Source organism: Rattus norvegicus, chromosome 14 (genome assembly GCF_021556685.1).
Source record: "Rattus norvegicus strain SHRSP/BbbUtx chromosome 14, alternate assembly SHRSP_T2T, whole genome shotgun sequence".
Lineage (NCBI taxonomy): Eukaryota > Metazoa > Chordata > Mammalia > Rodentia > Muridae > Rattus > Rattus norvegicus.
Window position 1 is genome coordinate 80199698 of NC_141547.1, and position 27600 is coordinate 80227297.

The window sequence follows — 27600 nt, forward strand, 5'->3', positions numbered from 1 at the left end:
AAAAAAAGCCATCAAAGCAATACTGTCCTCTAGTACAAACCTGTGAAGGTGCCAGCCTCTGCTGTGCCTCCCTTCCTTCAGCACACTTCTTTACTGTCGGTGTCTAAAGCAGGGGAGACACCCTTACTGCCCATGAGGTGTCCCATCCCGGAGAGAGCTCATTGTACACATGCAAACACTCCCCAATCCCAAGGGGAAAGTCTGAAAATTGAAATACTGGTCCCAAAGATTTTGTATAAGGGACCCTCGGCCTCCCACACTCAGGCAAACTCACACTGCACTGAGACTGCCCCTCAGGCTGTACTGGCTTTTCATTGGTCAGTGGCTCCCTCTCAGTTGTCCAGTACCTTCTTCTCCACTCAGTCCTCCCTCAGGTGCTCTTCACATCCCGCTGAGTCCTCCCATGCACTGAGCCCTGATGGGACGCAGACACAGGCCTACTGTGTGCTCTTTCTGCTCACCCCAGAAGTTGGTCTTTGCTTCAAGATCCTGGTTCCATGTACTGAGAACTATCTAGACACCAAAAACTCCCAAGGCTTCTCTGTCCTGGGTTCCCACAGAGAACAGCTTGGAAGTTCGTATACACGTCCCCATACCTACTGTCTACGGATGGTCATGAGTCTCAGTGACATCCTCAACAATAACTGACACCCCAAGTGCACTCTGGTACCCTTTGGGATCTGTCACTTGCTCTCCAGTGGTAGACAGTCTCCCTTTTACTTCTGATGCCTCCACATATTCCCTCAACAAAAAGCCTCTAAGCTCTCTAGAGTTCTTTTGCAGATGACATTAACAGCAGCCTTGCTGAGCTGTGAACATGCTCCCTTTATTCCCACAATGGGCCTCATAAATGTCAGGCACAAGGTCATCAATGTGCCCAATTCTGGCCCAGGAAGAAGCCAAGCAGACAGCCCAACATGACCTTTTTGGATCTAGGTGACCTGATGATCCCTTACATCTAGGTCTTGGCTTTCTTATGGGGAGAAGCTAACACTTGCAGGGTTGGGGCCCAAGAACAAAGTACAGGTCCCAAGCAACATGGCCAAGTACTAGAATTGTACCAGAAGCTATGACACCATCAAGAACGGCCTTCAAACTACCTGGAGGGCCAGGCAAATATGGAAGTCCTGTGTGGAATGCTGATGTGAGGAAGACAGCACTGGGCTCACCCCATTTCCTCTGTCACAATCTGTGTATCTGAGTTTTGCCACCTTACTCCAAGAGCTGCAGACAGAGCAATTCATTCTCATTGCCAGCCAGGCGACACTTCATATTAAGCAGTAAGGAGTGCTCAGGACCGGACTAGGCAGCACAGTATAAACCGGAGGGCAGCCATCTGGCTCTGTACCTGAGAAAACCACAGCCAGCAGTGACAGATCCTGATGATCATCAGGATGAATGCTGTAAGCCCCACAGAACAGATTCCCTACATTCTTGGTCTGCTTCAAGGGGTCCGTTGTAAGGGGGAAGTTGCTGAGGTCCTAGGACGGTGGTGGGTACGGCTAGGTAGGCACCACAAACGTCGGGGTTTCTCGTGCCCTTTCCTCCCTCTTCCTCCTGCACATCAGTCAGTCAGGCTTCACAGGCTCACAGGGAGTAACAAGGCCACACAGTCCTTTGGGACTCCAGCAGCGGACTGCTGTGGATAAATTGTACGTAGTATACTTCAAGGTCTCCAGGGGACCAAATGGGAGAAACCCAAATGCTGTCCTGAAGCTGAGACCAGACCCATCTGAGCTCAGCAGAACTAACCCAGCATGTGAAATGACACTGTGCTTCTGGAGAAGAAATGCCACGCAGATGGGCAAATGCCAAGAGCCTTCAGGGCCGGAAGAGTGGGTGAAGCAGGAGCTGCCAAGGGTCAGTGTGGGAAGTGGTGGGAGCTTCACTTGTCACACTGTATTTTCACGATTCAGCTGAGGAGCCATCAGCTGCCACCATGAGGATCCCTGGACTACAAGAGGCCCAGAGCATGCCAGGAAGGGGGTGCCACCTCTTTCAAGCCTTGTTCAGATTCACACGCTGGCTGGAAACAAAAGGAACCACGTGATTCTTTAACTAGATGATTGCTTCTCATCATAAAATTACTTCATTTTGACAAATCAAACATGATATCATGAAAGCATTCTCCTTTTATGTTCATATCAATGGCCACACATGAAACGTCCACCTGGCAACAGGACCTGGCTGGAGGAGACAGACACACTGCCAGGTGTGTAAGCCCAAGGACCCAAAGGCTGGGCTCAGGGAGAAGGCTGGAGAGTGGGCTGATCCTTCCCCAAGTCAATATGCAGCCCCTGCCAACAAAGCCAAGCCTGTGCTTACTCTGGCTGTTGTGCAGGACACGGATGAGGACAGGGTGCTTACTAGACAGGACATGAAGTCACAAAGGATACATAGGACAGACTCCAGTAGCAAGGTCCACTTTCAGTGGCCAGCCCCGTAAAATGAAAATGTAACATGAGGTCAAGGTACAGACCCACTTCCCACATTTATGCACATGGTGACATTTTCAGCTGGCAACTACACAGCTTGATTTTCTGTGACGGTTACACTTCACATAATTTTAATAATAAAAGGAATGTTCAATGCAAAACTAAACACGATGTACTATTTACCTTTTATTTGACTATCAATGATAAATCTAGGAACAAAAGTAGGGCTTGACTGGGCTCTGATGGCTCCCCAGTAAGACACACACACACACACACACACACACACACACACACACACACACACACACGATGGCTATTCCCTCTCCTCCTGGGGTCCCATGTGAGGCTCTACAAATCTGCAGCCTCTTGGCTGGAGGCCCCAGGTGGGATGCCAGCATTTCCCTCAACCTTCTTCCTAAAACTGAATGTAAGGATGAAAAGAGAGAATAGTGGTGTGGGGTGAGGGGAGTGGGTGGTGGGGTGAGGGCAGGAGGTGCTCATTAAGCATTTACAGGCCTCCCTGTTCTAGCTGCTCCTTTCAGGCTACTTCCCCTTACCAGCAGGCAGACCTAGCATGGGCTCTGGAGCTACACACCCACATGGGAATTGGTGCTCCTTCTAGAGAGCCAGGCCTCACCTTCTACATAAACGTCAACCAGGGTGCTCTGCCAAGTGTAATAATGGTGCTAACTACATAGGACAGGGCAAGCCCCACTCCTCTCTGGAGAGCCACTTAACCTCTCTATTAAACTCTATAGTAAGTATATACTACCCTCACAGGAAAGCTGTGACAGGTCAGGCACACAGCAGGCACCGAACGTCGCCAACTAATAACTGGGTCATGCTAGCCTTCAGTATCACGTGAAAGGAGAGTAACTCTAGCCGTGTATCTGCTTTGCTAAGTCATGACTCATAGAACATTTTCCCCTTAAAATTTTAAATATAAATCTAGAACCTTCGTTGGTCAGTGTCTAAGATCATGTTCTCATCTTCTCCCTGCAGGTAAGGCACCTCCCTTAAGGAAGGCCCTGCCTCTCTCTGGGGGACTCCATCTGTTTTGCAGGTCAGGGCTGGGTAGGTGCTAGGCTTTGTTTGGTCTGTAAGTAGAGGGCGCAGCTGTACCTGGTTGCATATATAACTTCCTCCTTTCCCTGTCTTTTCAGTCTTGGCTAAACCTATCACCTAAAGTTGCTGGAATATGGACATGCTTGCAGTATGCCTAGTCTAAACAGAAATGCTTCTGATTGTTGAGTATAATTTTAAGACCACCTGAGCCAGTGCTTGACCCTATCAGCTGCCTCCCTGGCCTCCATGGAGGGAGTCACTTGCTGTGACAGACCTGCTCATGTGCCTGCAGTCGTCTGCCCTAAAAACAAAGCTCTGAAAACACCGACCTGATCTGCACCCAAGTGCACCTGAGCCCTTTAAGTGTTGTGAAGAAAGCAAATGCTCAAAACCCTGCCCGGCGCCATGCAGAGAAGAGCACTCCAGGGCATCCAGGATGTGAATGTGAACCATACAACAGTAATAGTTTTCCCTGCATGGTCTTAGGGAGGGCCAAGCAGAACAGGACAAGTGCTACTTAAAGAGGAGATGGTCACTAGGACTATGATAGACTCTGTCTTTTTAGTACTGAAAACCAAGTGCAGAAGGCGTCCTGCACTGTCCGTCCTCCTCAAATGCTATCATGCCTTCTTTCCTCTCGTCATCTACAGAAAACAAGCATGAGTGTAATTCAGATGTAAGCTCTGACACTGTAAAGGAGAACTGTCCCCATAGCTCCAGTATTTGAACACCTCGTCCCCAGTGGTGTCACTGTCTGGGGAGGGTGTAGAACATTTGGGAGGTAGAACCTTGCTGCAGGAAGAACCCCACTGGGGCAGTTGGGAGTGTTCTGAGTCTTGCCTCACTTCCTGTTCGCTTGTGTGAGCTCCCAGCTTCTTGTCCCTGCTGCCATGCCAGCCGCTGCGGCCACGCTTGCCCACCAGAAAGGACGCATCCGTTGGCAACTGCAAGCTATCAGAAGCTTTTTTATAAGCTTCCTCAGTCATGGCACTTTATCCCAACAATGGAGAAGTTGCCAGTGCGTAAGATTATCATAATTTATTATTTCAATCCAAGAATCATTTCCGGAATCTATTTTTTTCAATTTTCTACTAATCAACTAACAACAGCAACATAAGCCAACCAAATGAGAAAACACAAGGCAGGCAACAAGCATCTGCTTGTTTACTTCTGGCAGTGTCTGGAAAGGAATGCAGAGCCTTACGTCTGTTTATCAGGTGCTCTACCGACATTCCTGTCTATGCAGAAGTCTGCACTGAGGATTAAAAACAAAAACAAAACCAAACGGCCACATACAAACCCTAGTAGCTATGATAAACACAACAGGAGGCTCTGAAAGGGGGTTCCTTACACGCTGCGTGGTAGTGAACACACTGCAAACTAGAGTACCATACACCCCTGGCTGGCTCTTCAGGGCAAGTTACACACAGATGTCCATGCGGAGACCTGTACAAGCGTGTACCTCTGCGGCAGCTGAAGTCTCAGCCATCTTAGAAGCTATCAACAGGGCAACAGTGGCCAGAGTGAATGGTAACTGCCTACAAGGTATCAAAGTTCATGTTCACGACAGGAGCCAGGCACCAGAGAGCACACACGGCAGCATTAGTTCAAGTAGGTACAGCAGCCAATCCAGCATCAGTGGTGAACTGTGTGAAATAATTGGTTTATGCTTATTCCTATCTTACAAATGAATAAGGCTCAGACTATGGTTTATTTGGCTTTGGTAGTTACTAGGGTCACCCCTAATGTACTTTTCTTCAGCTGGTCTGGCTACTTCCCCAGCTGTGGACCCCAAATACTCGCTGTTCAAATCTTTCTGGGTTACTTCTGCTCCAGCAATCTGGTGTACTGGGGTGTCATTGCATTTGGGCACGTGCTGCTGGTTCATCATGACTAACCTGTTCTCCTCACCTTCTCCTCCGAGGTCCTTCTCTCTCCCTTCTTTCCCCTTCCCCTCATGGTCACTACCTGTGACCCTCAGCCAGGTAACTGAAAACTTGAGCACCTCTATTCCCTCCAGTAATCAGTAATCAGCTGCAGCCGTTTTTTATTTAACTAATAGTTTTAAATTAGGGAGCACGGTCTGCACAACAAAAGCTGGTGTATGTGAGACTTCTCACTCGTCTTGGGGCAATCAGATCTTGGAGTACAGAATTTACCATTTGAATATATAACAGCACCAGACCACCCCCCAACAGAACTGGTTCCTCTCCGGCCCCCGGTGATGTTCTCTCTCTTGCTGGTATGTATACTTTGCAGTGTCTAAGTTACTTTTCAATAAAAAGTTTTCATTACTTGAAAAAGTTGTGACCAACACTTACCTCATGTGTCTGAAGCAAATGCACCTTCTAGAAATGCTCCCACGACACAGCACAAGACAACTTCCAAGAAGGTGAGTACTCTGGGCCTCTGCTGTTGGCTGTCCTTAGATGCTGCTTACATGTTCAAGTTTGGCAATTCAAATGGACCAAAACAAATGGGGAGTTGCATCCATGAGAAAAGAGGCTTATGCTGGGCACATGTGGCCAGGTGGAGTGGAGGCAGTGAACCAGGGCCTGTGCGTGTGCTTTCATTTTCAACAATGACATAGCAGGGACGAGACATCAGTCCAGAGTGAAAGTGGCGGGAACAACGTGTCCTGGGAACCAGGCAGAGGCTCAAGAGATGACGCCCCCAAGAACAGCCCTCCTCCCCCGCACGCCTCCAGTGTGTTATAAAGATCACTGGCATCAATCACTAAAGTCCCATTAAAGTCAACTCACTTGAAAGGATGCCTTTTAAAGGCAGGAAAGCCTTCATTAGGTCATGAGTCTAGGTTTTGTTTTAAAACATTTACATAAAAGCCATCCTTCTCACAGGATGTGGTAAATTGTCCCAGAAATATGCTGTCTCTAAGTGGCCTTTGCAGGCTGCCCCAATCCCTTTTGTGTATGGCTCACCAAAAAGCCCATGTTACTCAACCAGTATGTTCCACCTCTGTCTCAAACCATGGCAGGGTAAGTCACTGGATATGGAGTAAGCGTGATACAGTGCTACCTAGCTGACTTTGATCATGGTCAGAGCTGGTGAGGTAGTCAGGAGTGCCTTTGCCCTGTCTACATGCCTGCCCTGCACCCTGGGAACAGACATCTCTAAGCAAGTGGTGCTGACTCTCCACCAGCCTGTAGCATGGTGAGAATGGTCTTCCTCACCAGCCTTGAGATCTTGCAGGTTCTTGCCCTCCATGTCTGGATCCCAAATGCAGAGGGACAACAAAGAGTCCAAATTACCGCTGCCAGGCTGAGGTGAGGGCTGGATACACTGTGTGGTTAAGCACTGCTGCACATCCTTACCTAAGGATACCCTTGGCTATCATACCACACAATGCTAACAGTCTCAGAGTCCTCCAAGGAAGTGAGGCCAACTCTTCTACAGTATACAGAACACTTTCAGGATTCCCACACTGCTCCCTGGAGAGCTGGGTAGGACACCAAGATCCACCAGAGGGCAGCTAGGGCAGTGATAACTCAGAAGACAGATTCTGCAGTGGGTCAGGGCCATACTACCACTTCATCATGATGCGCTGACTTTTCATGGCTGAATGCTTTGTAGATGCAGAGAAAGTAACGGGATGTCTAGGAAGGCAGGACTTGCTGGATTCCAGGATGAGGTACCAGCTCTGAATGAAGAGGAACTGGTTACCTCCCATGCCTGGAATGTTTGGGATACAGGATACTCCAGGCATACTGGGGGTGAGACCTGGCACGTCATGATTATAAGGCAGTGTTCATGCTGTGGGACGGGCAGCCATGGAGTACTTTATATTGAGTTCAAAATTTATTCTGAACTTTCCACATCATGGTCCAACACTAGAAAGTGAAAGCATTGTGATCACAATGTTGGTTGTGATGGGCTGGCTGTGACTGGATCCCTACTGCCACTTGTCACTAGGAAATTACACTAAATGTGTATAGCAATGACCCTTGAAAGCTGGACCACTGTCACCCTAAGACTGTCATTCCCGATAGGAAAGCCATCAAGAACATACATGCTTAGGTCACCCTATTTGCCAGAAGGCATATTGGGAACTACAGCAGAGGAGGGTCCCCACAGGTGACACTTCATTGAGCTGGAGACAGATTCGAACTAGAGAAAGCCAAGGGGCTGGAGCGTGCAGTCCAGACACAATTGGTGGGAGGAAGCTGGGGACACCAGGAACATCTCACTATTTATTCTAAGCAGCACATGGTCAAGATGAAGCCTAAGAGGTTGCATGGGATGGTTTGGAGCTACAGGATGAAGGCTGCCAGCCCTTGCATAAGTCTGGGGAAGTTCCAGATCCAACCAGTTCTTGCAAGAATCCCTGGAGGGACTCCATCAAGCCATGAACATAAAGACTCTTTCAGGAGGGGTATCCTTCATATGCCAAGGCTGGAAAACACCTCAGTCAACTGACACAGAAACTGGTACTGCAGAACACCCAGGAAACTAACTCTGGGACGACTGCATTCCTGCCTCACCACATCTCTGAGCAACATTCCCAGGAAGTGCCGGACTGATCTGGAGTCAGTCCCCTTGCTCCGCTGTCACAGAATGCTGCTCTTTGTTGTCCCTACTTCTGCCTCTCATGTGTGGAAAGATCCTCTCAGGTGTGGGCTTAAGACGTTTATGTCTTTGTCCTGTTAAGCAGTTCTCCAGCCAAAGGATCTATAGAGCTAAGGGGGGTGGCAGGGAGGAGAGCACCCCAACACAGCACACAGAAGAGCACAAGCCACGGGCATGCATAGCAAAGGCTTTGCAAGTGAGCACACTATGTCAGCTCCCCCAAGACAGGAGCTGGGACAGGAACTGGAAGCCCTGGGCATCGTGTCTTTGACTCTACCGTCCTGAGTCTCACAGCCGGGCTGGAGTCTTGTTCTCTAAGAGTCTAACGAACACATTCCCTTGCTTAGGGAGGGTGCATAGCCACCACAGGTGAGCCTCTGAAGACAAGAGGGGAACTAAGGGGAACCAAGGGGACCCCATGCCCACTCCAATGTACTAGAGACAAGTTCTGAAGCCAATACACCCACAGTTCCACATGGAGAGAGAGGAGGGAGCTGGGAGGGAGGGAGGGGAGGAAGGAGTCACTGGCTTTATTACTTTTGAACTTTGCTTGAAAAAAAAATTCACAACATAGTTACTAATAAAAACTCCTTCCAAATGTCTTGTAAAACCAGAAAGAAATGAGTGTGTTGGGAGGCATCTTGGCAGAAACGAGGTCTGTCTGCTTCCCCAACAGTCTACAGTCTGACTGGCATTTGAGTTTTAAATCCAAAAAAGCCATAAAAAATGTGAACTACTGAGCCAAATAAAAGGCTCTGGTTCACACACCTGCTCTCACCCCACATGCTACAAAGTAGCATTCCCGTCCCGCTAGTTCCTGAGCAGCTCCGAAGAGCACTAGAGGAGGCTGTAGCACCACAGACCGCAGTCCTGCTGCACTGTACCTGAGGCACCACGGAGCTTCTCGATCCCTCATCTGCAGTCTCACAGAGCATGGATTCACCTGCCAAGTGCCTTCACGACTGCAAGGCTCCGAATGCTGAAAGGGAATGTGGCCTAACTCCAAATTCTACTGGTAACAGCGGCCCTTCACCACGGAACAGCATCACTCATGTCAGTCCATCACACCAGTGACATGGATTGGGGCAGCCACTTCTGTAGGACAGAAGACGCTGGCAGGCTGGACCAACGGGAAGATGGCTTCCCTGAGTGCAGCCCTGGACCTTCATCCCACGGCTTAGGGTGAGGCTGATCAGTTAAGAAATGCCAGGGTAAGGGGCAGAAGGGCAGTCACTCTCAGAACACCAAAAAGTGAGGGCAAGTTTTCACAGTTGTTTGAGAGGTAGCAGTCCTCCAAAGCTGGAGACAGTACAAACTAAACTAACAGGCCTAGCAGTCTCCTCAGGGCCAGTACCCACAGCCCCACATCCTCAGGGAGGATCTGTTGGTGCTTCAGAAGGAGAGAGGCTAAGCAGACCTGGCGAATCCCACAGGCACCTAGCACAGGTCATAAGAGACAAAAACATGGAACAAAGATGTCTCCCACCACCCTCAGCAGGCATGCTAGTCCTCAACATATCTGCTCATGTCGCCAGGATAGAGTCTAGCAACTGGCCTAGGGACCTAGATCAGCACTCAGGCAAGTGTTAGGTCAGTCAAGAGTGCAGACAAGGATCTACAGGGCCCAGCCTAGTCCAGTGTTCCAGTACCTACAGCCCCACACCCACAAGGCACAGTAAGCTAAGGATAGCCTTGGCCCAAAACTCTCTTCCCTCAAGTTCCTTCCTCCAGAGTACAGTGGGAGGCTGAGAGACCTGGTATGCTGGAGGGTCACTTCAGGGTCACTAGAGGGTGGTTTGGGACAACAGTGCACTGTGCTCAGGTGAAGTGTGTACATACCACAACTACTGCCCTATGAGAGACTGCAGAGGACAGGCACAGTCGGGGAGGGGAGGAGGCCACTGCAAGGCTAGGGGAGGCAGAACCCCCTGTCTACATAAAGGGTTGATGAATGTGATGGGGCAGGGGAGTTACAGAATTGAAGGGTCTGTCAGGAGGACATGGGGAATGGCAGATTCCAGGAGAACCTGGACAACATAGAGAACTTAGGTGTTACAGAGATGCCAAATACACACCCAGGCATTGATGTCTCACTGCTACAGTCTGACTATGCCAGAATGACGGTCTAATTCCTCCAATATATTTCTTATGGCATACTTTAATTCTTTATTTCTCTCCCCGCCACCCCTCCACTCCTGTCAGTGTGTGTGTGTGAAGGCACTTTTCAGGAGTTGGTTTAAAGAGCCTTGTGACTGTCTACTTTACCAAGGCGTGGGAATAGTCAGAGACAGGTGAATCTTTCCATAGAAAGAATGGGGCTCTGCCCCCAACCCAGGCAAGAGGCCACAGGAGGCTACTGTCTTTGTGACAAGATCATCCTGTTGGTCCCATTTCTTTCTCACACTTTTCAGACTCCTCTCTAAGCTCTGTAAATGCCCTGTTCCCAGGGGCTTTCAAGCTGTCTGCACGCTAAAACTGGTGGTAACGTCTAACAGTCTGCCCGCAGTCAGTTTGCCCTCACACCAGAACTACTGAACTTTTAGTGGGAAAGGCACACCTAAATGTCCCCAAGCAGCAGAAGGTGGTGTACCCATACTCCATACAAAGGAGTATGGTGGGAGGCGAGACCCTGGCCCAGCTGCTAGTATGAAGTTAAAGAGCTCCAGGAGAGCACAGAGGTGATGCCAAGATAGATCACTGCAGGAACACAGAGGTGGAGCACTGTGGGAGCATACTGGTGAGGTACCACCGATGACAGTGTGAAAGCCAAGCCTGTGTCTGGGTGGAAGGCTCCTTCCAGCACCAGCATCAACAGTGGGACTCTCACATTTATGACTCCTCTCCTCTTCCTCCCTCTTTCTCACCTTCCCTTCTACTTCCCTAAAGTTGGGATAAAACCCCTGGGCTCATGCATGCTGGGTAAGGGCTCTAGCCTGAGCTACATCCCTAGCCTACACTTGGTTTGCACATTTTCAACCTTTCAGGTTAACCTTGTTTTCTGTTTGGACAGGTTTCCAACAAAGCGAATCATCAGAAAGTCTCTGAATGCTAGGGATACCCCTTCTCTAAGCAGGATCTGCTGTCCGAGGTACGGTTTGCCTTCCACAGAAGGCCAGCATGCAGACTGTGGTGCAATAGTGGCCTTAAGCCCTTTCCCGCTGAGTAAGTGTAGTCATAAGCGGCACCACCCAACTTCCCTAAAACAGCATGGTAGAAACACACATTATCAAATGTTACATATGACCTGGTATGACAGCAAAGGAGTCAGTGCATGTCAAGGGCATGGTTCGCTGGATGCCGGACACTTGTGAAGAGTACTAGATTTCCTAGTAACCATAGCCCAGGCTGGGTGAGGAGGCAGCTGCAGCTGTAACTGAGCAGTGTTGAGCTGGCCCTCACCCTGCCTGCACTTGGGGCACATTTTTCCACAGAAGCAGTGGAGTGCTGTGGTTCCCAGGCTCCGTGTGGGAACCTGTCTACTACTGACAAAGTCTATAAACTATCTCTATGTGGAAACATTTGAGCTTCTGCCTAGCCCTTCTCTACAGGTGCCTGAGCACGGGGGTTGGGGGTTCCTGGTGCCTGCGGAAAGGGAAGGTCTTAGCTGAATCAGTAGTTGAGGGGCAAAGTCTCTTCTTCAGGTCTGAGCCCCAGGGACCTCCACTAGGGAGGCAGTCACTGCTGTAGCAATGTGGCAACGGCACAGCTGGCCTCCCGGACTAACACACGGACCAAGTCACAAAGTCCTCATCTTCATCTTGTAATCAGAAAAGGAACGCAGAGCAGAAAAATAATAAAATGAGGAAAAGTGACTAAATAGAGCATAACTGGCTGTCTAGCTGGGTTGCTGAAATTCCTCTTGCCATAGCAGGTCCACCTTGAAAGAACAGGACACAGCTCTGGGATGGGATCTGAGGTAGAGGAGGAGGGGACAGAGGGCGGAAAGCCCCCAGGGACAGGGGAATCACCTGGCCAGGACAGCACTTCCTCAGAAAGGCACAGTGGGGGTTGGGAGCCAGGGGCTTCCCACCCTCAGAAGGGAGCTTCTGAAACCTAGAGGGACAACTTGATAAGATGCTGGGGGATAGGAAGGAGGTGGCTTCCCCAACTCCTAACAACAGAAAAGAAATCTGGGATGTCAATAGAAATATTATATATAACTAAACTGATGGATTATGGACTCTCGAATCTATGGATTTCCCACAAGAATAAACAGAGAGAAAAACAGGAACCAAGGCTGTGAGCCTATGCTTTTCGCCCAGGCTGGCGGCACGTCCTGCTTCTTTTCTTGCAGTAAAGAAGCTTTTCCTGCTTCTAGCTTAAGACAGATTAAATGACATGATCATTATTGTACATAACACAGGAAATATAACCCCCTTTATTCTAAAATACATGCTTCTAACTCCCGTGCCCAGGCTCCCTGTGGTCTGCATTCCAGCATGAGCAGGTTTGTAATTCAAGCTGGATTTCCCTCCATTCCCACGGGGTGACCCCAACAGAACTACTGGGCCCCACTCCTCCCTAATGCCAGAGGCTCTCCCTGCCCCTTCCTGTGGGAGAAAGGTGGGCACCAGCGTGAGGTGGGCGATTATGAGGAGAGACAACAGAAGTTTCTGGAGACTATACCAAGTTCTCTGAATGCTACTAGACACATGAGGAGCGTCAGGATGAAACTCTCCACGTAGTTTTAGACGGTGTTGGGTTTTTGGTTTTGGTTTTTAATCACTAAATGAAAACCAGGAACAATGTCAGAGAAATGGAGTGAGACCTGGCTAGCGATTTTTTCTTCCTGGACAGCCCCAGTGAAAGAGCCATGTACACAAAATTCCTTAAAGACAAAAGAAAGGGTTGGATTCTTCTTCATCCCACATACAGTTCATCTGCTATGTTTTTCTTAAAAGGAAACGTCAAGAATGGCCCAAATTCAGCAAGAGCTTTGAGACCTGAACTTGCCTGTTTGGAAGCTGGTTGTACAAGAGATCAGCAAGCATGTTTTTGCTTGTTGATCACAGGCGTGCAGGAGCGTGTACTGCAGCCCAGCATACTGCCAGTGCTGGCTACCAGAACCTCTATAGCTATGTTAGACAAACACATGCCTAGGCCACCAAGAAGCTAGCTTCCTCAGCCCAACTCCAACTGAAGCACTCCCACGAGGGAAAGGCAGAGAAAACATCTTTCCCGAGTACACTAAATGGCAAATATATGTTCACAATTTGAAAATGGCAATAAAAGTAATAAAATATATATGACTTACCACCATCAGACACAGTTGCAGACTGAAAAAAAAAGGAGAGAGACATGAGTTAATTACATCTCATGACAAGACTGAGGGAACAGCACTTCACTTCCTCCATGGAGAACACAACCCAAAGGTCCTGGGAAGCTCCCAGCTACCCAGGTAGGCACTGTGAGAAGCAGACAGTGAGTCAAGCCTTGGGGCTCCAACTCCGCCCCAGCTGGTGACTCCCAGTAAGAGGAAGTTGCCGTCATTTTCACTTGAAAAGAACAAATCCCAGCATGTCTGACATCAAAGTCTTATTAACAGCCCCTGTGATAACAGCTGATTTCCAGTGGGGGCACCCTGCAGGGCAGGGGCTTGCCAATACCAGACACTGTTCAGCTCAGGTGCTGTATACCCACCAGTGTTACTCCTACCCAGAGTGGTACCTAGGCTGTGAGAAGGCAGGGTAGGAAGTGTGTGTGTCTCTAACCACACACACCCAAAGCAGGAGAGTGGCCACCTCAAACCCTGGGAGTGGCTAGGAGGGGGGTGTGGATTGAAAGAGTTTTGTGGGGGTTGGGGGTGGGGTGGGGGAACATATTAAGAACTGCTGTGCAAGAAGGCTCTGGGAATAAAGCTGTCAAGAGGTCTCTGAGGGAGCTCAGGCTAGGCCCATTTGGATGCTTGCTATTGGTCAAGCAGGTGGTAAGTGGCTCAGGAGAGAAAGGAAGCTAGAAGAGAAGGCAGGCATCCCAGGGTCAGCAGAGAGACCTGGTTGTTGGAGTATGGAGGGGCCAGTGTGGCCTATGGCTAGGGTCCTGGCCTCTCTGAGAGCAGGTAGGGCACTAGAGCACCAAGATGGCTCAGAAAAGGTATGTGGTGCCCAGTAGATCCAGTGCCATTGCTTTTATGTCTGCAGCATGCCAAGATGTCCCCTCTGTGGCCTGGGCTGTAGCTGGCCCTACAGAAAGCTTCCCGCCCTCGTACCCCAGGCTTTGTCTCCCCATTTTGTCTGTCACTTTTTGCCACGGTGCTCAGGTGTCCGCTCACAGGGCTTCTAAGGTGCAGGGTGAGGCAGGCAGAGTGAGCGAAGCCTGGCTCTCATCAGATCTGGGTCTTCGGAGGCATGTAGGTAAGAAAGACAGTCTAATCAGGTGGGGTCCAACAGATAGTCCAGAGGTAGTCAACTGGACCACCTAGAACCAATGTCCATAAACTAGCCACCCTCCCCAGGGAAGTCAAAGAACATGCTTACAATCCATCAGGACTATTAGATTTGTGCACTTCCTGTCTGACTCTACACCCCATATCTCCATCCACCTTGGCTGATCTTGAAGGGCCCCTATCACTTCCCTGGTATGATACATGCTGAAGAACTCAACTGGTTAACCTTGATGTCTAGGCTCCACCCATGACCTGTCATGACACATAGAGAGTTACTACTATGACTATTACAACCGGTGATGGGGTCTGGACCCATAAAACAACCAGGTCTAGAGAATCCGGGTTCCCTAGCCACCAACGAGATACATCCAATTAACTTAAAAATTTTACTTATGTAGATGGTCATTTTGCCTGCCTGTACGTCTGTGACCACCTGTGTGACTGGCACCCTTATAGGCCAGAAGAGGTCATCAGATTATCTATAACCCTGGAACTGGAGTTACAGACAAGTGTAATCTACTTTGTGGATGCTGGGTATTGAACCCCTGTCCTCTGGAAGAGCAGCCACTGCTCTAAAGTGCCAAGCCACCTCTTAGCCCCATAGCCATTTAACGTTCAATTGGCTGGCCATCAATAAGCAGGCTATACACTGGCCTATACACTGGCCTCTTTCACAGGTCTTGCCTTGGCAGGTCCTCTGCCACCACAGTGTAAGGCTGAAAGGTACCAAAGCCAGCTCTTCCTGGGGACTGTGAGGATGATCCATGCTATTGTGCACATTCAGAAAACCTGTCAATCCTAAGAGTGTAAACCTCATAAGGTTTCACCTTGTGTCACTCAAGACAAACACAGGCCCTGGAATCATAGCAGACTGACAAATACCAGGAAACACAGTGGAGCCCACAGATAGGGAGGCCTGGAGGTCTAGGAATGGGGAGGGGCCTGGAAGCCAAAGACAGACAGTGAAAAGATGGTGGAAAGTCGGGGGGGGGGGGATGAGCACAGCACAGCATTTGTCTGACAATGCACTAGGCTAAGTTCAAGGGACACTTTTTGTAAAGGTAAGCTTTCAATTTTTAAAACAGTTTTAAATTTGCAAGAAAAGGGCAGCACAGAGACAAGTGTACTTCTTAATACATTACTATTACAAAGCCAGAGTTCAAGAAAGAGGAGATAGGCAGGGGACTGAGAGCAGTTAATAAAAGCCATGGCCACTAGTGGGGCAGCCCTGGGTGAGCCTGGCCACGGTGCTGTCACCTACTCTCTCTCTCATCTGAGATGCTCCATTCATTTGGCACAGTCCTCAAGAAGGCTATCTTGGGGCAGATAAAGGATACAGCACTTTGGGAGGTAATAGTGTGACTGAACCTTCAAGAGCCCTTTTATGTCCAACACCAGAGCACAAACTCTGCCATAAACAAGGGAGGCCTACACAGGCAAGAGTCAGGAGAAACAGGAGCTGGAGTAATGGCTCAGCAGTTAAAAGAGCACTGGCTGCTCTTCCAGAAGACCAGGGTAAACACCCACAAAGTGCTTTACAGCCATTTGCAACTTCAGTTTCAGGGCATCTTCTGATCTCCACAGGCCAAAGGCACACATGTTGTGGTACACAGACATACACATAGACAAACATTCATACATACAAAATACACATGAATGAATCATTTTTTAAAAGGAGCAGTAGAAACAGCATCAGTTTCACACCCTAGAAAGGTCTGGACAGGGTGATCAACAACCATGAAACAAACCACAGAGAAAGGAATGGTGCAGGGAGGGAGGGCAGGCATCGTGTTTGGGGAGCTTCGTGTAAGGGAGGCTGAGGAGGCAATGGGAACCCCAGCTCACTCCTCTCTTCCTTGAGATCACTAACAGTCCCAAAGGATGCTGGCACAGCGCTCAACCAGTCACCTGCAGTCCAATGTGACTTTTTACATTGTAATTTCCACATCATTTACCTCCTAAGGCAGTGAAAGGACGGAGAATTCATAACATGGGCTCAGCACAGCAGTCAGACTGTGTTGCCAGGACCTGATTGGGCTGGCCTGTGTTCCCAAAGGAGGGAGGTCAGGAGGAGCCAGAATAACCAGAGGTGTACATCATACTCCTGAGGGCATGTGAAGGAGGACACTGGGCTAAATGTGAGAGGCACAGTCACCTGTGGTGAGAAACTGAACGCCTGTTATCAGTGCCACCGCAAACAATGCAAGTGGTTTCCACAGTACTGTCACAGGCGTGTCACTTCCATTGTAAACATGAGAAAAGACAAACTCCATATAGGACTGACATCAGTTGGCTGTGCCTGTAGGGTGGTGGCTGCAGCTTTCTGGTACAGGTAAAGACCATGCATGAATATCTAAAGTGCACAGCATAGTGTTTTGATTACATACTCACTACATGATAGCTATAACCAAGATAGCATATCCTCATCTTACAAGGTATCTGTGTGGCAATCTACTCTCAACCACCCAAGTGTGGGCCCACGTCAATGAGTATGGGCATCCCTGGGTTCACAGCACTTTACTGATCTGATGTCTCCCTGCCACCACTTCTAGTCCTGGCAGCCAGTGCTCTATTCTGATTCAGGACCTTGCCCTCTGAGATTCCGCCATGCCAGGGAGACCATGGAGGATTCCTCTTTCTGTCTGACATACATAAATCGACATAAGATGTTCTGCTCTATGTGGCCACAAATGGCAGCATCTGCTTTGAAAGGCAGAACACATAGGCATCATACACAGCATTTTCTTTTTTGCAGCATCCCTAGGGATCAGCAGGTACTTGGCTTGTGTCTGTGCCTTTGCTGTGGATAATGCTGCAGTGGGCATAGCAGGGGTGCTGTCTCAGGCTTAAGTTTCCAAGGAAACTACACCGTTCGTCTCTGGCTGCACGGAGTGCCATCCCACCAACAGGGAGCCAGGATGTCGGTTCTCCCACCCTCGCCCTAATCTCTGCCCTTTAACATTGTGAGGGCAGGCGAGAGGTAGCCCCACTCTGTGTTCTCACCTCCCCGATGAAGGGCACATATGACATGGTCTGCACGTGGTATTCAGAAAACCAGCTCTTCTGCTATGTTGCAAAAAGAATTCTAGTTCTTTTCTTTTTCTGAGACAGGGTCTCACTATGCAGCCCTGGCTGGCCTGGAAGACACTACGTAGACCAGACAAGTCTCAAGCTCACAGAGATTTGCTTGCTTCTGCCTCTGCATCTAGAGCATCGGGATTAAAGGCTTGGCTAATACACCCAGCTTGTAAGCAAAAATATTTTGTTTTGATTTTTTTCTTCTTGGTACTGAGCTGTTTGAGTTTCTCATATATTTTGGTTATGATCCCTTCCTGCATCTAAACACAGTATTTGTAGCTACGACCCGAAGCCTACCATTTCTTGATGGGCTCACGCACAGTACATACTTGAATAAACACAATACAGTAATTTTTTTAAATAAAGGGACAGCTGGAGAAAATGTCCTAGAACACGGTAGAAGAACATATCAGGTGCACACCTAGAAGTTGACAAGAAAGAACTTTGTGACCTAAGAACCAAAGCAGATGTCAAGGCAGAGGGGAATGTTCTCAGTATTTCTGCTTAGAGCTTTCAACAAACAGTACCTCAGGGAGAAAAAGACTTAGTATATGGAGGGCACTTGGAACAGTGAAGAATGGAGCAGGGAGGGAGAGAGAGAGAGAGACAGGGAAAGATTGAGATTGTTAGGAACTTTTCTGTTTTCAATAATCAAAAGACATGGGGGTCAGGGAAACTAAGGAGAATATCTCTCACAGAGTCTCATATCTACATTTCTTTCACTGCTGTGAAACCTCGGAAGACTCTGAGATGCACCCAGTCCACACATGCACTGTGTGGCAAGGTGCCACACGGCAAGCACCACACAAACACACTCAGTGCCACATTTGACTGAAATGGTTTCCTGCCGAGATGTTTAATGGGAACACCACCTTGTCCTCTGTCCTGGTGCCTCCTACTGCAAGGCAGGCAAACCTCCATCCCTCTCCCAGCAGCCTCCGCTGTGTCTAGGCACCACCCTGGGCTCTGGTAATTGTGAGACACAAGCAGGACGGGCAGTGTGCAGAGAAACACATGCCGAGAATGTTCACACTCACACACTGACCACCTATGCCTGAGGTGCAGGCCCTTCTTATAGAACTGAACACAGAAACCTAGCCCACAGAGCCTTTCAGGGAACTCCCTGTACAGAGAGCCGCCAAAGGCCCATAGTCTGCAAGCACGGACTCAGCACTCAAAGTAAGGTAAAAGCAAGGGGAGGTGAGAACACGTGACCTTGGGTATGAGTCTGAAGGTCAAGTTCACAGCTGCTCATGGGAAAGGATCAGATTGTCTGCGCCTGAGTCAGAGGAAAGAGGCTAACTTTCCCTGAGCTGAGGGAGCAGATATAGGGGCGGGAAATGAATCAAGTCTGATGGGGCTCTGAGATCCCCAGGGTTCTGTGGCCCAGGCAGGCAGTGAAGGCTGTGGAGGTTGGCAGTGTGACGGTGACTCGGTTTTAAGGTCTGAAACAAAGCCTGTGTTGACAAAGACAGAGTTAGGGACATCACCTCTCATGGTGGAGGGGCTGGACGTGCAGGATCCAGAGAGGATGTGCCTTTGCAGAAGTATATTCTTGTGACTCAAGCGTTAGTGGGCCACGCCAGGCCACAGCCTGGACCCATGTCAGCAGCACTCTTTCAACTGTGCTTCAAGGCAGCTTCGCACTTTTTATTTCACTTTCTACTGCTAGGAAAGTATGTCAATGGATATTTAGCCATGTGTGGCTAAATGACTTGGACTGCTTAAATTTCTAATGTAAGTAAGTTGTTTATGTGGAGCATATGTTAAGCATGTAGGTGACATGCTCATGTCTTTTTTTTTTTTCGGAGCTGGGGATCGAACCCAGGGCCTTGTGCTTGCTAGGCAAGCGCTCTACCACTGAGCTAAATCCCCAACCCGACATGCTCATGTCTTAAGTACTAGCTGCTCCTTGGTTCCTACCTTTTTCTTTTTTCTATTTTTAGGAGCTGGGGACTGAACCCAGGGCCTTGCGTTTGCTAGGCAAGCGCTCTACCACTGAGCTAAATCCCCAACCCGGTTCCTACCTTTTTCAATCCTACAAGCGACCGACTAGCTTCACCCTGATGTGCAGAACACTGTGGGTCTACCAAGCTCAGCTTTGGTCATGACATCATTTCAGAGCCCTACAATAGGTAGTTAGTCCATGGGAGATGAGCAAAGGAATTTAATTTGGCTAAAAGAGAAACTTAAGGTGTGGGGTGTGTGTGTGTGTGTGTGTGTGTGTGTGTGTGTGTGTGTGTGTTCAGCAATAGCCAGGCAGAGGCAACCTCAAACACATCACCAGAAGCTGGACTACCCCTTCCTCATGTCCCCCAGCTGCCACCAGCCTGGCTGCCCTCATTGTACCAGTCATAGCCCTCACAAAATCCTAGTCTCTTCTCATATAGAACATGCAGTATGAGAACAAGGCAGAAGGTTCCAGACACAAGAGGCAGAGGGCACTCTGGACACTGGATGAGCCACACCTCATGGCACACAGTCCAAGTCCCCTTGTCTACTCACGTCGTCCTTGCTATTCATTTACTTCCCCTCATGTCCCAGCTGTAGTCAACAGAGCTCCCAGCAGGAGCCTGTACAGGTCACCCACTAAAGTCCTACTCACCACCCCAAAGAAACAGTTCGCCTGCCACACAAACCCTGAAAGAAAAGTCACTCACTTTCTTAACAGGGCCAGTTTTTATTTTCAAATATTAGGCATACCCCGATACAACCTAGTCCTCTCTCCTACAACGATGACCACATGGCCCACCCTGCTGGTCCTGACATCTGAGACCTAAGGAAGAAAGAAGGATGATATGCCACTTGTGGCCATGTTGACTGTCACCTCACTCCACAAGGGGCCTTAAATGCTTCCAGGCACTAAAGCCACCCCAACAGACCACCCAGGAGAAGGGAGGGGCTAGAAGGGTATGAGCAGATTGGAGATGTTACCTGTTTTCTCTCTCCTCAAGTGACTCACACCAGTGCCCAGAACTAACACAGCAGTGCTCCCGCACATGTATGTGCTCATGCAGTCTATCACATATGTGCTCCCAGGCTGCATAATTTGAGGAAACCATGGTTAGGGTTTTTGGCCTCTGAGAACCTCTTGTCTCTCTGGGTCTAACTGCTGTGAGCCCTGAAAGACATTGCACAGGACCTAGGAAAGCTGAAGCACTTCCTGCCTCGGGGCGAAGAAAGCACAGACATCTGTACTTTAAGAAGGCTGCAGTGAGCACAGGCCCTATACACAGAACCGCAGTATTCTTATGAGGCCCCATTTCAAAGACAGGCAATCTGAGGCTCAGAGGAGAGAGAGATTCCCTTGGGATCGGGGGTTTGAGAACACCCGCTCCACCTTACATCCGATACCAAAGGACTAGGGGCACCTGTCTCGGCCTCTGGCCAGCAGAATGAATCAGCTAGCCATCTGACCAGTGGGAAAGAAAATGACAAGAAGCAGGGAGCTGCACTACTTCTAACATAACCACGTCATCTGCACATACTCGACCCAGTGGGAGCTGCTCCACCCTGGAGACTCACCCCTCACCCATAGGGCCCCTTCTGGTCCTGCTGCAAAAGGAAGGGTATGGCCAGCCTCCCATGCACTGATAGTCTACACCCACACCTGGCACTGATATTCTAGCAGCTTCTCCTCCAGGAAGTGTGACTTAGGTATTAGGAAGAAAGATTAAGCTATTCCCAGGAAAGGAAAAATTTGAAATCAGTATCCAGGAATTAATGACAATCTTTTATATAAGCTTAAATTTATTTTTATCTTCCTATCAACACGAAACCGGCACAAAAGAAAAATGCCATTTTTGTCTTCTCTCAAACTTTCAAAAACAAAACGCTATTACATATTTAACTTCATACACTCCTATAATAACCAAACATTAAAATCTGGTTGTTGTCTGTATGTTCCTCCAGAGCCAATTTGTTATATTTTGAAATGTGAGCTACAAGCTAGCAATTTAACAAGAAGAGAAGTGTTAATGTTTATCCACTTGAAACTCAGCATTTCAACAAATCTGATAGACTAGCATCTTTAAGAGATGTTAGAATCACTATGGGTACTAAAAGAAAATGTTTCACGCTTTCAGACAGGCTCACAGGGTACAAGCAGTGCAGGCTCACAAGGGGTCGGGGGACCCAGTGTCCCAAGAAGCCACACAGACAGCCCTGCACTGCGGCCATGGTCTCATCGCACACTCACCCATGGAGCTCACTCTGTCCTCGCTAACCAGCCCAGCCCTGCACTGGGGCCGTGGCCCTCAGTGCACACTCACCCTATGGATCCCATGACCCAAGGAGAGCAGCCTCAAAGTGCATACTGCAAAGTGTAAACTGTGGACCTGGAAAGCCCACAGCTCCTACTCCCAGACAGGTGAGGATGAAGTAGTGACCTGGACGCCAGACTTTCTTACAGCATTCCGTTTACACAACACTCAGCAGCTGGACAGCTTACCTGCTGGTCAATGAAAACGTCCGAATCATCTGACAGCCCCTTTTCCAAATTCATCTTAAGACAAGAAAACGTCCATAACGTGCCAGGTACCTGGATCTAAAACCCCATCCGACACAGCAGCGTGCCTGTGCATGTCAGAAAAGTTCAGACATTTCAGTTCCATGTGCTCCCTTCGTCACCCATAGCAACAGGACACCGAGGAAGCTGTGGTCTGCCAGAGGCTCAGACTCTATCTTGATCGTCTCATACAGAAGAGCCATTTATATATAAATCACCCCGTGAGATCATTTTTAAAGCATTTCCTCTACAGAATCTGAAGAGCAACACTGGCTGATGGGGTAATTTCTCAGTACAACAGCTGCAAAGAATTTGTGTTTTAGTGGCGTGGTATGGTTTGCAACCTTAATTACAGTTGCTGCTGATTCTATTATAAGCCTGCTCCATATGCACGCGCTTCCTCCGTGGCAGCCAGCAGGATCTAGTATGTTCCTAAAAACCCCTCCACCTCCACGCAGCGTCTGTGATACACGATTGGTTGCATTTGCTTCCCAAGTATGAACAACCCAAGAGTGTGTGAACCTGATGGATCCTGCCTTGTGGAAGCAAGAAGGGGAAAAGAAAATAGGGCTATAACCTGGGTCCCACTGCAAAATTACCTGCCACTTTCCTGAGACTCAGTGAACTGCTTATCCGGTGCCTCCAGGCCTTGTGGCTTGGCCAAGCAGGCCCCACAGTCCTCCATCACCCTTGAGTGAGGGAGTGACAGCCTCAGAAATTACAAATGAAGTGCCTTTGGCCCTTAGGCTGTGATGCACCTTGGGTCTGTATCAGGCCACCAGATGGAAACCCTAGGGCTAGACTCACCTTTGCTTTTCCTTGAGAGAGATGTGTGACCACAAGACAACATCAAGGGCTGAATGCCTTCCCTTCAAAGTAGAAGCTACAGTGAAAGCTGGCCAGGAGGAGAACTGGCAAAAGCTCAAGTCTCCTTAGACCAACGGCTTTGGGGGAGTTGCAGTCATGAGCATAGGAACAAAGTCAGTAAATGCAGCAAAGTGTAGGGTTCACATGCACCACCTTCGTCTCCCCCTCACCCCCCAGCAAAGGTGAAGGATGATAATATCCTACAGGGGACACAGGGGGAGAAGCCAACTAGGGCAGTGGCTCCCATAGCTACAGATGATGCAGATAGCCTAACCCTCCCCTTACAGAGCTGCCCCTTGCTGAAAGGGAGAACCACATCTACTCTGTCAGAGACTGTGGTCTGTCCCTTGAATCCAATGGCAACTAGCCATAGGGCACTGGAAACTGTCTCTATGCCAAAGAATCTAAGTGGCCTACAGCAGTAGAGTGACGATTGTCTGAGGGCCTAGCACTAATGTATAGCTTTGGAAAAGGTGCAGAGGACAGCACATCCTAGCCCACAAGCCCTCCAGACCCTAAAAACATCTATGAGTGATCAACGTGCATATGTGCCAAGCAATGGTTAATGTGCCTGCTGGGACCTTAGGAGGCAAACCAGCTGTATAACACTTAGGAGCCTCCTGCAGAAAGCTAGATGTTTACTTTTACCCTCTCAAACAAAAAGGCCTGTATCCCAGGTTGTTCAGTCAGGAATGACAAGGGAATAAAACAATGGGATCTTGTCTGTATGGATGCTATGGCTCAGACACAACCAGCCTGGGGCCTTAAGGTCACATCCTCTCCTCTCGTACATACTGTCTCACCTGGCCTCTGTAGCCGATGAGGTCATGAGTAAGGCTGAGAGTAGTTTCTTCTGAGGACAGGCCTTGAAGAGAGCAAGGCCAACACCCAGGATTGTGCATCCTACTGCTTCCTGACCCACTCGTGCTCTGAGAAAGGCTGATTGGCTGCCTGCCACATCAGGGCCCAAGGATGACAGATAACGGTGGTGGTAGCCAGAGCCTCATGTGCCTTCCTTCCTTCTGCCCACTCCCAGGGCTGTGGGATTATTGTCAAGCCTGGGCCACCTGGCCCAGCACAGTTCTCACAGACAAAAGCCTATGGCCAGCTCAGGGGCAAGAAGACAGGAAAACAGCAGTGGAGGGCCTCACCAAGACATTGAGATGTGAACAGAAAGCACTGGACACCAACTCAGAGTGAGTGAGTCACTATCCACTCTCCAGCCCAGGCCAGTCACTTCCCACAACAGCTACCTGAAGCCCAGCGAAGACTGAAAAGTCACCATCTGGCAGACCAGCAAGTGCATGTGGACTTGGCACCAGCCATGGAGTCAGGTGGAAAACTCAACCTAGAGTACCCAGAATACTACCACCTGGTCAGACAAGAAGCACCCACTAAGTGCCACAGAGCCCAGGAATTGCTTCACCAATGCTTTTGCCCCAGAGCAAAGGTAAAAAGGAGGTTTGAGTCCACAGGATGTGGACAAGGGACTGGACAGAACCACGGGGACAAGAGGAAAGCAATGACAGCATTGTAAGTGAGCAAAAGACCAAGACCAAACAGAAGTTAAGAACCCACGGGAGGCGAGCTCTAAAAGTTCTAGTGTAGGCAGGGTGCTCCCCCAGCCTCCCACTCTCAGCCAAGCATCACCCACTGGACAGCACCATGGGAGCATAGCCTATGACCCTCACTACCTCCAACCCTTTCTCACTTTGCCAGAGCAGGCCCAGCTCTGCCCTCCACCACCTTTAATTTACAGGATAATGTCTTTCTAAAAAATAATACATCATAAGCATAAATTCAGCGTTACTTGAATTTAGACAATTTTTTTTGTCTACCTGTCTACCACTACAGCTTGCTCCTGCCCTCGGGTTCTGTTGGCTGCTGTACTCCCAGAGCTAAACAGTATGTAGAAATGGAAGGGGCCCCAGTGAACAGGAACTGAATGAGCAAATACTCCAGGCAAGGAGAACCCCAACTGTGTATCTGAGCGAATAAAGAACCACAGTAGTTTCCCATACAAACGAAGAGAAGATAGGACTGTGGAAGACCAAACGAAGCAGTGTTCTAATCTACATTCTCTGAGAATCAGGAAAGGATGGGTTAAAACACTTTAAAAAAAGAGTTTATTTTGAGCTGTCTGCAGAGCCATCTTAGAGAAGGTGACACACTCTGCAACCACCGACTCTCAGGTCAGGGGAGGCTGCAGTGGAAGTAACCAGACCCACTAAATGTCACGAAGGCGCCTTCCCTCAAGTCCTGTCCTGGCTCCCACTTGGAGTTTTGCATGCTTTGCTAGGAATTGTGACCATGGTGAGCAGGGAGAGTGGTGGGGTCTATAGATAATATCAAAGCACCCACTACCTGTAGGGCCTCCTCCCACTACATGACAGTTCTCCAACATCTGGAGCATAGGACTACTTTGGATGGAGGCAAAACTGTGACTTGAGCGCCCCCTGCTGCCTGGACACCTGCCATAGCCAATACCTGAAAAACAGTACTGATGTCAGAATAACTCTGCAGGGCACAGATACAAATGACAGATCCCTTGAGTGCTGGAAAGTCAAGGAGGAGAGGCTAAAACATGGGCTTTACCCAGGGACAGAGATCAGGGTAGACAGGACAGGCGGTCCTGGCCCACAGACAAGGAAATGTGGGAGCCAAAGAAGATCAATGCGGAAGCAAAAAATGATGGTTTAGGGCCAGCCAGGCTACTCGATGACACCCTGTCTCAGAAAGCAGAACAAGAGCCAGCGAGATGACTCAATGAATAAAGGTACAGGCACCAAGCTTGAGGAGTTTGATCCCTGGAACTTACACAGTAGAAGGAGAGAACAGAATCCCACAGGTTGTCTTCTGACCTCCACACTCAGGCTGTGGCACAAGCATGCGCACATGCGCGCGCGCGCGCACACACACACACACACACACACACACACACACACACACACACGGCGGGGGGAGCGAGAGCCACAGAGAGAGCCAGACGGGATTTTACCTGCTATAGTCCTGTAGGCTCTTCCTAGACCATCACAGGGAGGGGGCTCAGAGCAGGACACAGCAAGCTAAGTCAGCCAACAGTGCCTGAACCACTCAGTGCTCATATGATGCAGAGACAGCTGTCATACAGGTCTTGGTGATGTAGCCATGGCCACTAACTGGGCTCCAGCCTAGAGCACCAACTCCAGCTCTCAGAACCCCGTGAGCCACCTTATATCCACCCTGTCCTCAGGTTCTCCTGCTGTAGCCCCTCCTGCCACATGAAAGCACGACAACTTCTTTTAGATGCATTCTGAGACCAGTGCCACCTGGACTCTAGGTGGCTGTGCAGGCTGTGGCCCTTCCCTCTTGCACTGCCCTCCAGGCTGGTTCCGGCCCCAACCTAGCTACCACTTGTTGGCAACAGCCATCCCATGGGGTTAAGCTGTACCCCTTTAGAAGGATTGTTCCAGCTGGGCTTATTGACAGTTTAGGTACTCTCATGGGGGCTTGGATAGGGTCACAAGCCCTCTCATCTGAGTATCCAGCCTCTTCCTATCACGTGGTGTATGTAACTGCTGAACTGTACATGGCCTGAGGGAGAGCTAGAGTAGGTAGGCTAAGGGAGTTGAGGTAAGATGAGGGAGCTTCATCTATGAACTATGGGGAAGACCTTATCCTTGCTGAGTAGTCTTTCCTGGCATGGCCTGTTGGGGGAACTGTAACTAATCCCCTCTCCATGCTCTGTAAGGAAGTCTGCCTTAGGAGTCCTGCTGCTGTGATGAAACACCATGGCAAAGCACCTTGAGGAGGAAAGGGTTTGACATACACTTCCATGTCACTGTTCATCATCAAAGGAACTTGGGACAGGAACTCAAGCAGGGCAGGAGCTGACGCAGAGGCCGTGGAGGGTGCTGCTTACTGGCTTGCCCCCATGGCTTGCTCAGCCTGCTTTCCTGTAGAACCCAGGACCACCAGCCTAGATGGCACCACCCACAATGGCTAGGCCCTCCCCCATCCACCCTACAGTTAGGAAAATGCCCTACAGGCTTGCCTACAGTCTAATCTTCTGGAGGCATTTTCTCACTTGAGGCTTCCTTCTTTCCCATGACTTTAGCTTGTGTCAAGGTGACATAAAATTAGCCAGCACAGAGCCCAGTAAACTCACTGGTTGTGGATGTGGGAGGGAATGTGGCCTTGGACAGTAATTGGACCTTAGGAGAAGGGGTTAAATAGTGCTTACATCTCCCTCTGGGAAGGAATTTTAACACCAATGTCATACAGTGCAGGATGACAAGTGGTTGGAAGGACAGGTGACCAGCACCTACAGTGCCTTGAGAGGCATGACGGACATGCCATCAGGACTTGCCTGCTAGGACAATGTCCTTCGAGTAGTCCTCACATACTCATGGTGTCAGACATAATACTCCTGGCATCTTGCTAAGGAAGGAACGCTGGTGTCCCTGCCCAGTAGTAACTTTGCCACCTCCATATGGAGTGAAGACACCTGTGTCTCCTGAGTATGTACAAAAGCTCAGCATGGGATCACTGGGGGGCCTCAGGACAAGCTAAGTAGACAGCCAGGGGACCTCAAGGTGTGGTGACTATTATAGGCGCTAACATCAATGTGATCAGAGCCAGGCCTTGGAGGATGACAGGGCTTTCCTCATACTTGCACGGTGGCCCCACAGCAGCTACAA

At 49.4% G+C, this 27600-nt stretch overlaps 1 protein-coding gene and 1 long non-coding RNA gene across 6 annotated transcripts in view; one reads left to right on the forward strand and one right to left on the reverse strand.

Annotated features, from left to right (window-relative positions):
* Nucleotides 1-27600, reverse strand: part of Rgs12 (regulator of G-protein signaling 12) — a 94016-nt gene that overhangs the window by 25895 nt on the left and 40521 nt on the right. For 3 of the 5 annotated variants that reach the window (XM_087584164.1, XM_087584165.1, NM_019339.2), the window contains 1 exon segment: nucleotides 13339-13360. In XM_087584164.1, coding sequence (XP_087440290.1) covers nucleotides 13339-13360 — 22 coding nt within the window. 5 annotated transcript variants of the gene reach the window in all.
* Nucleotides 9108-13340, forward strand: LOC148001410 (uncharacterized). Its single transcript, XR_015637496.1, has 3 exons — nucleotides 9108-9266; nucleotides 11095-11172; nucleotides 12986-13340. It is a non-coding gene; the product is annotated as an uncharacterized LOC148001410 (long non-coding RNA).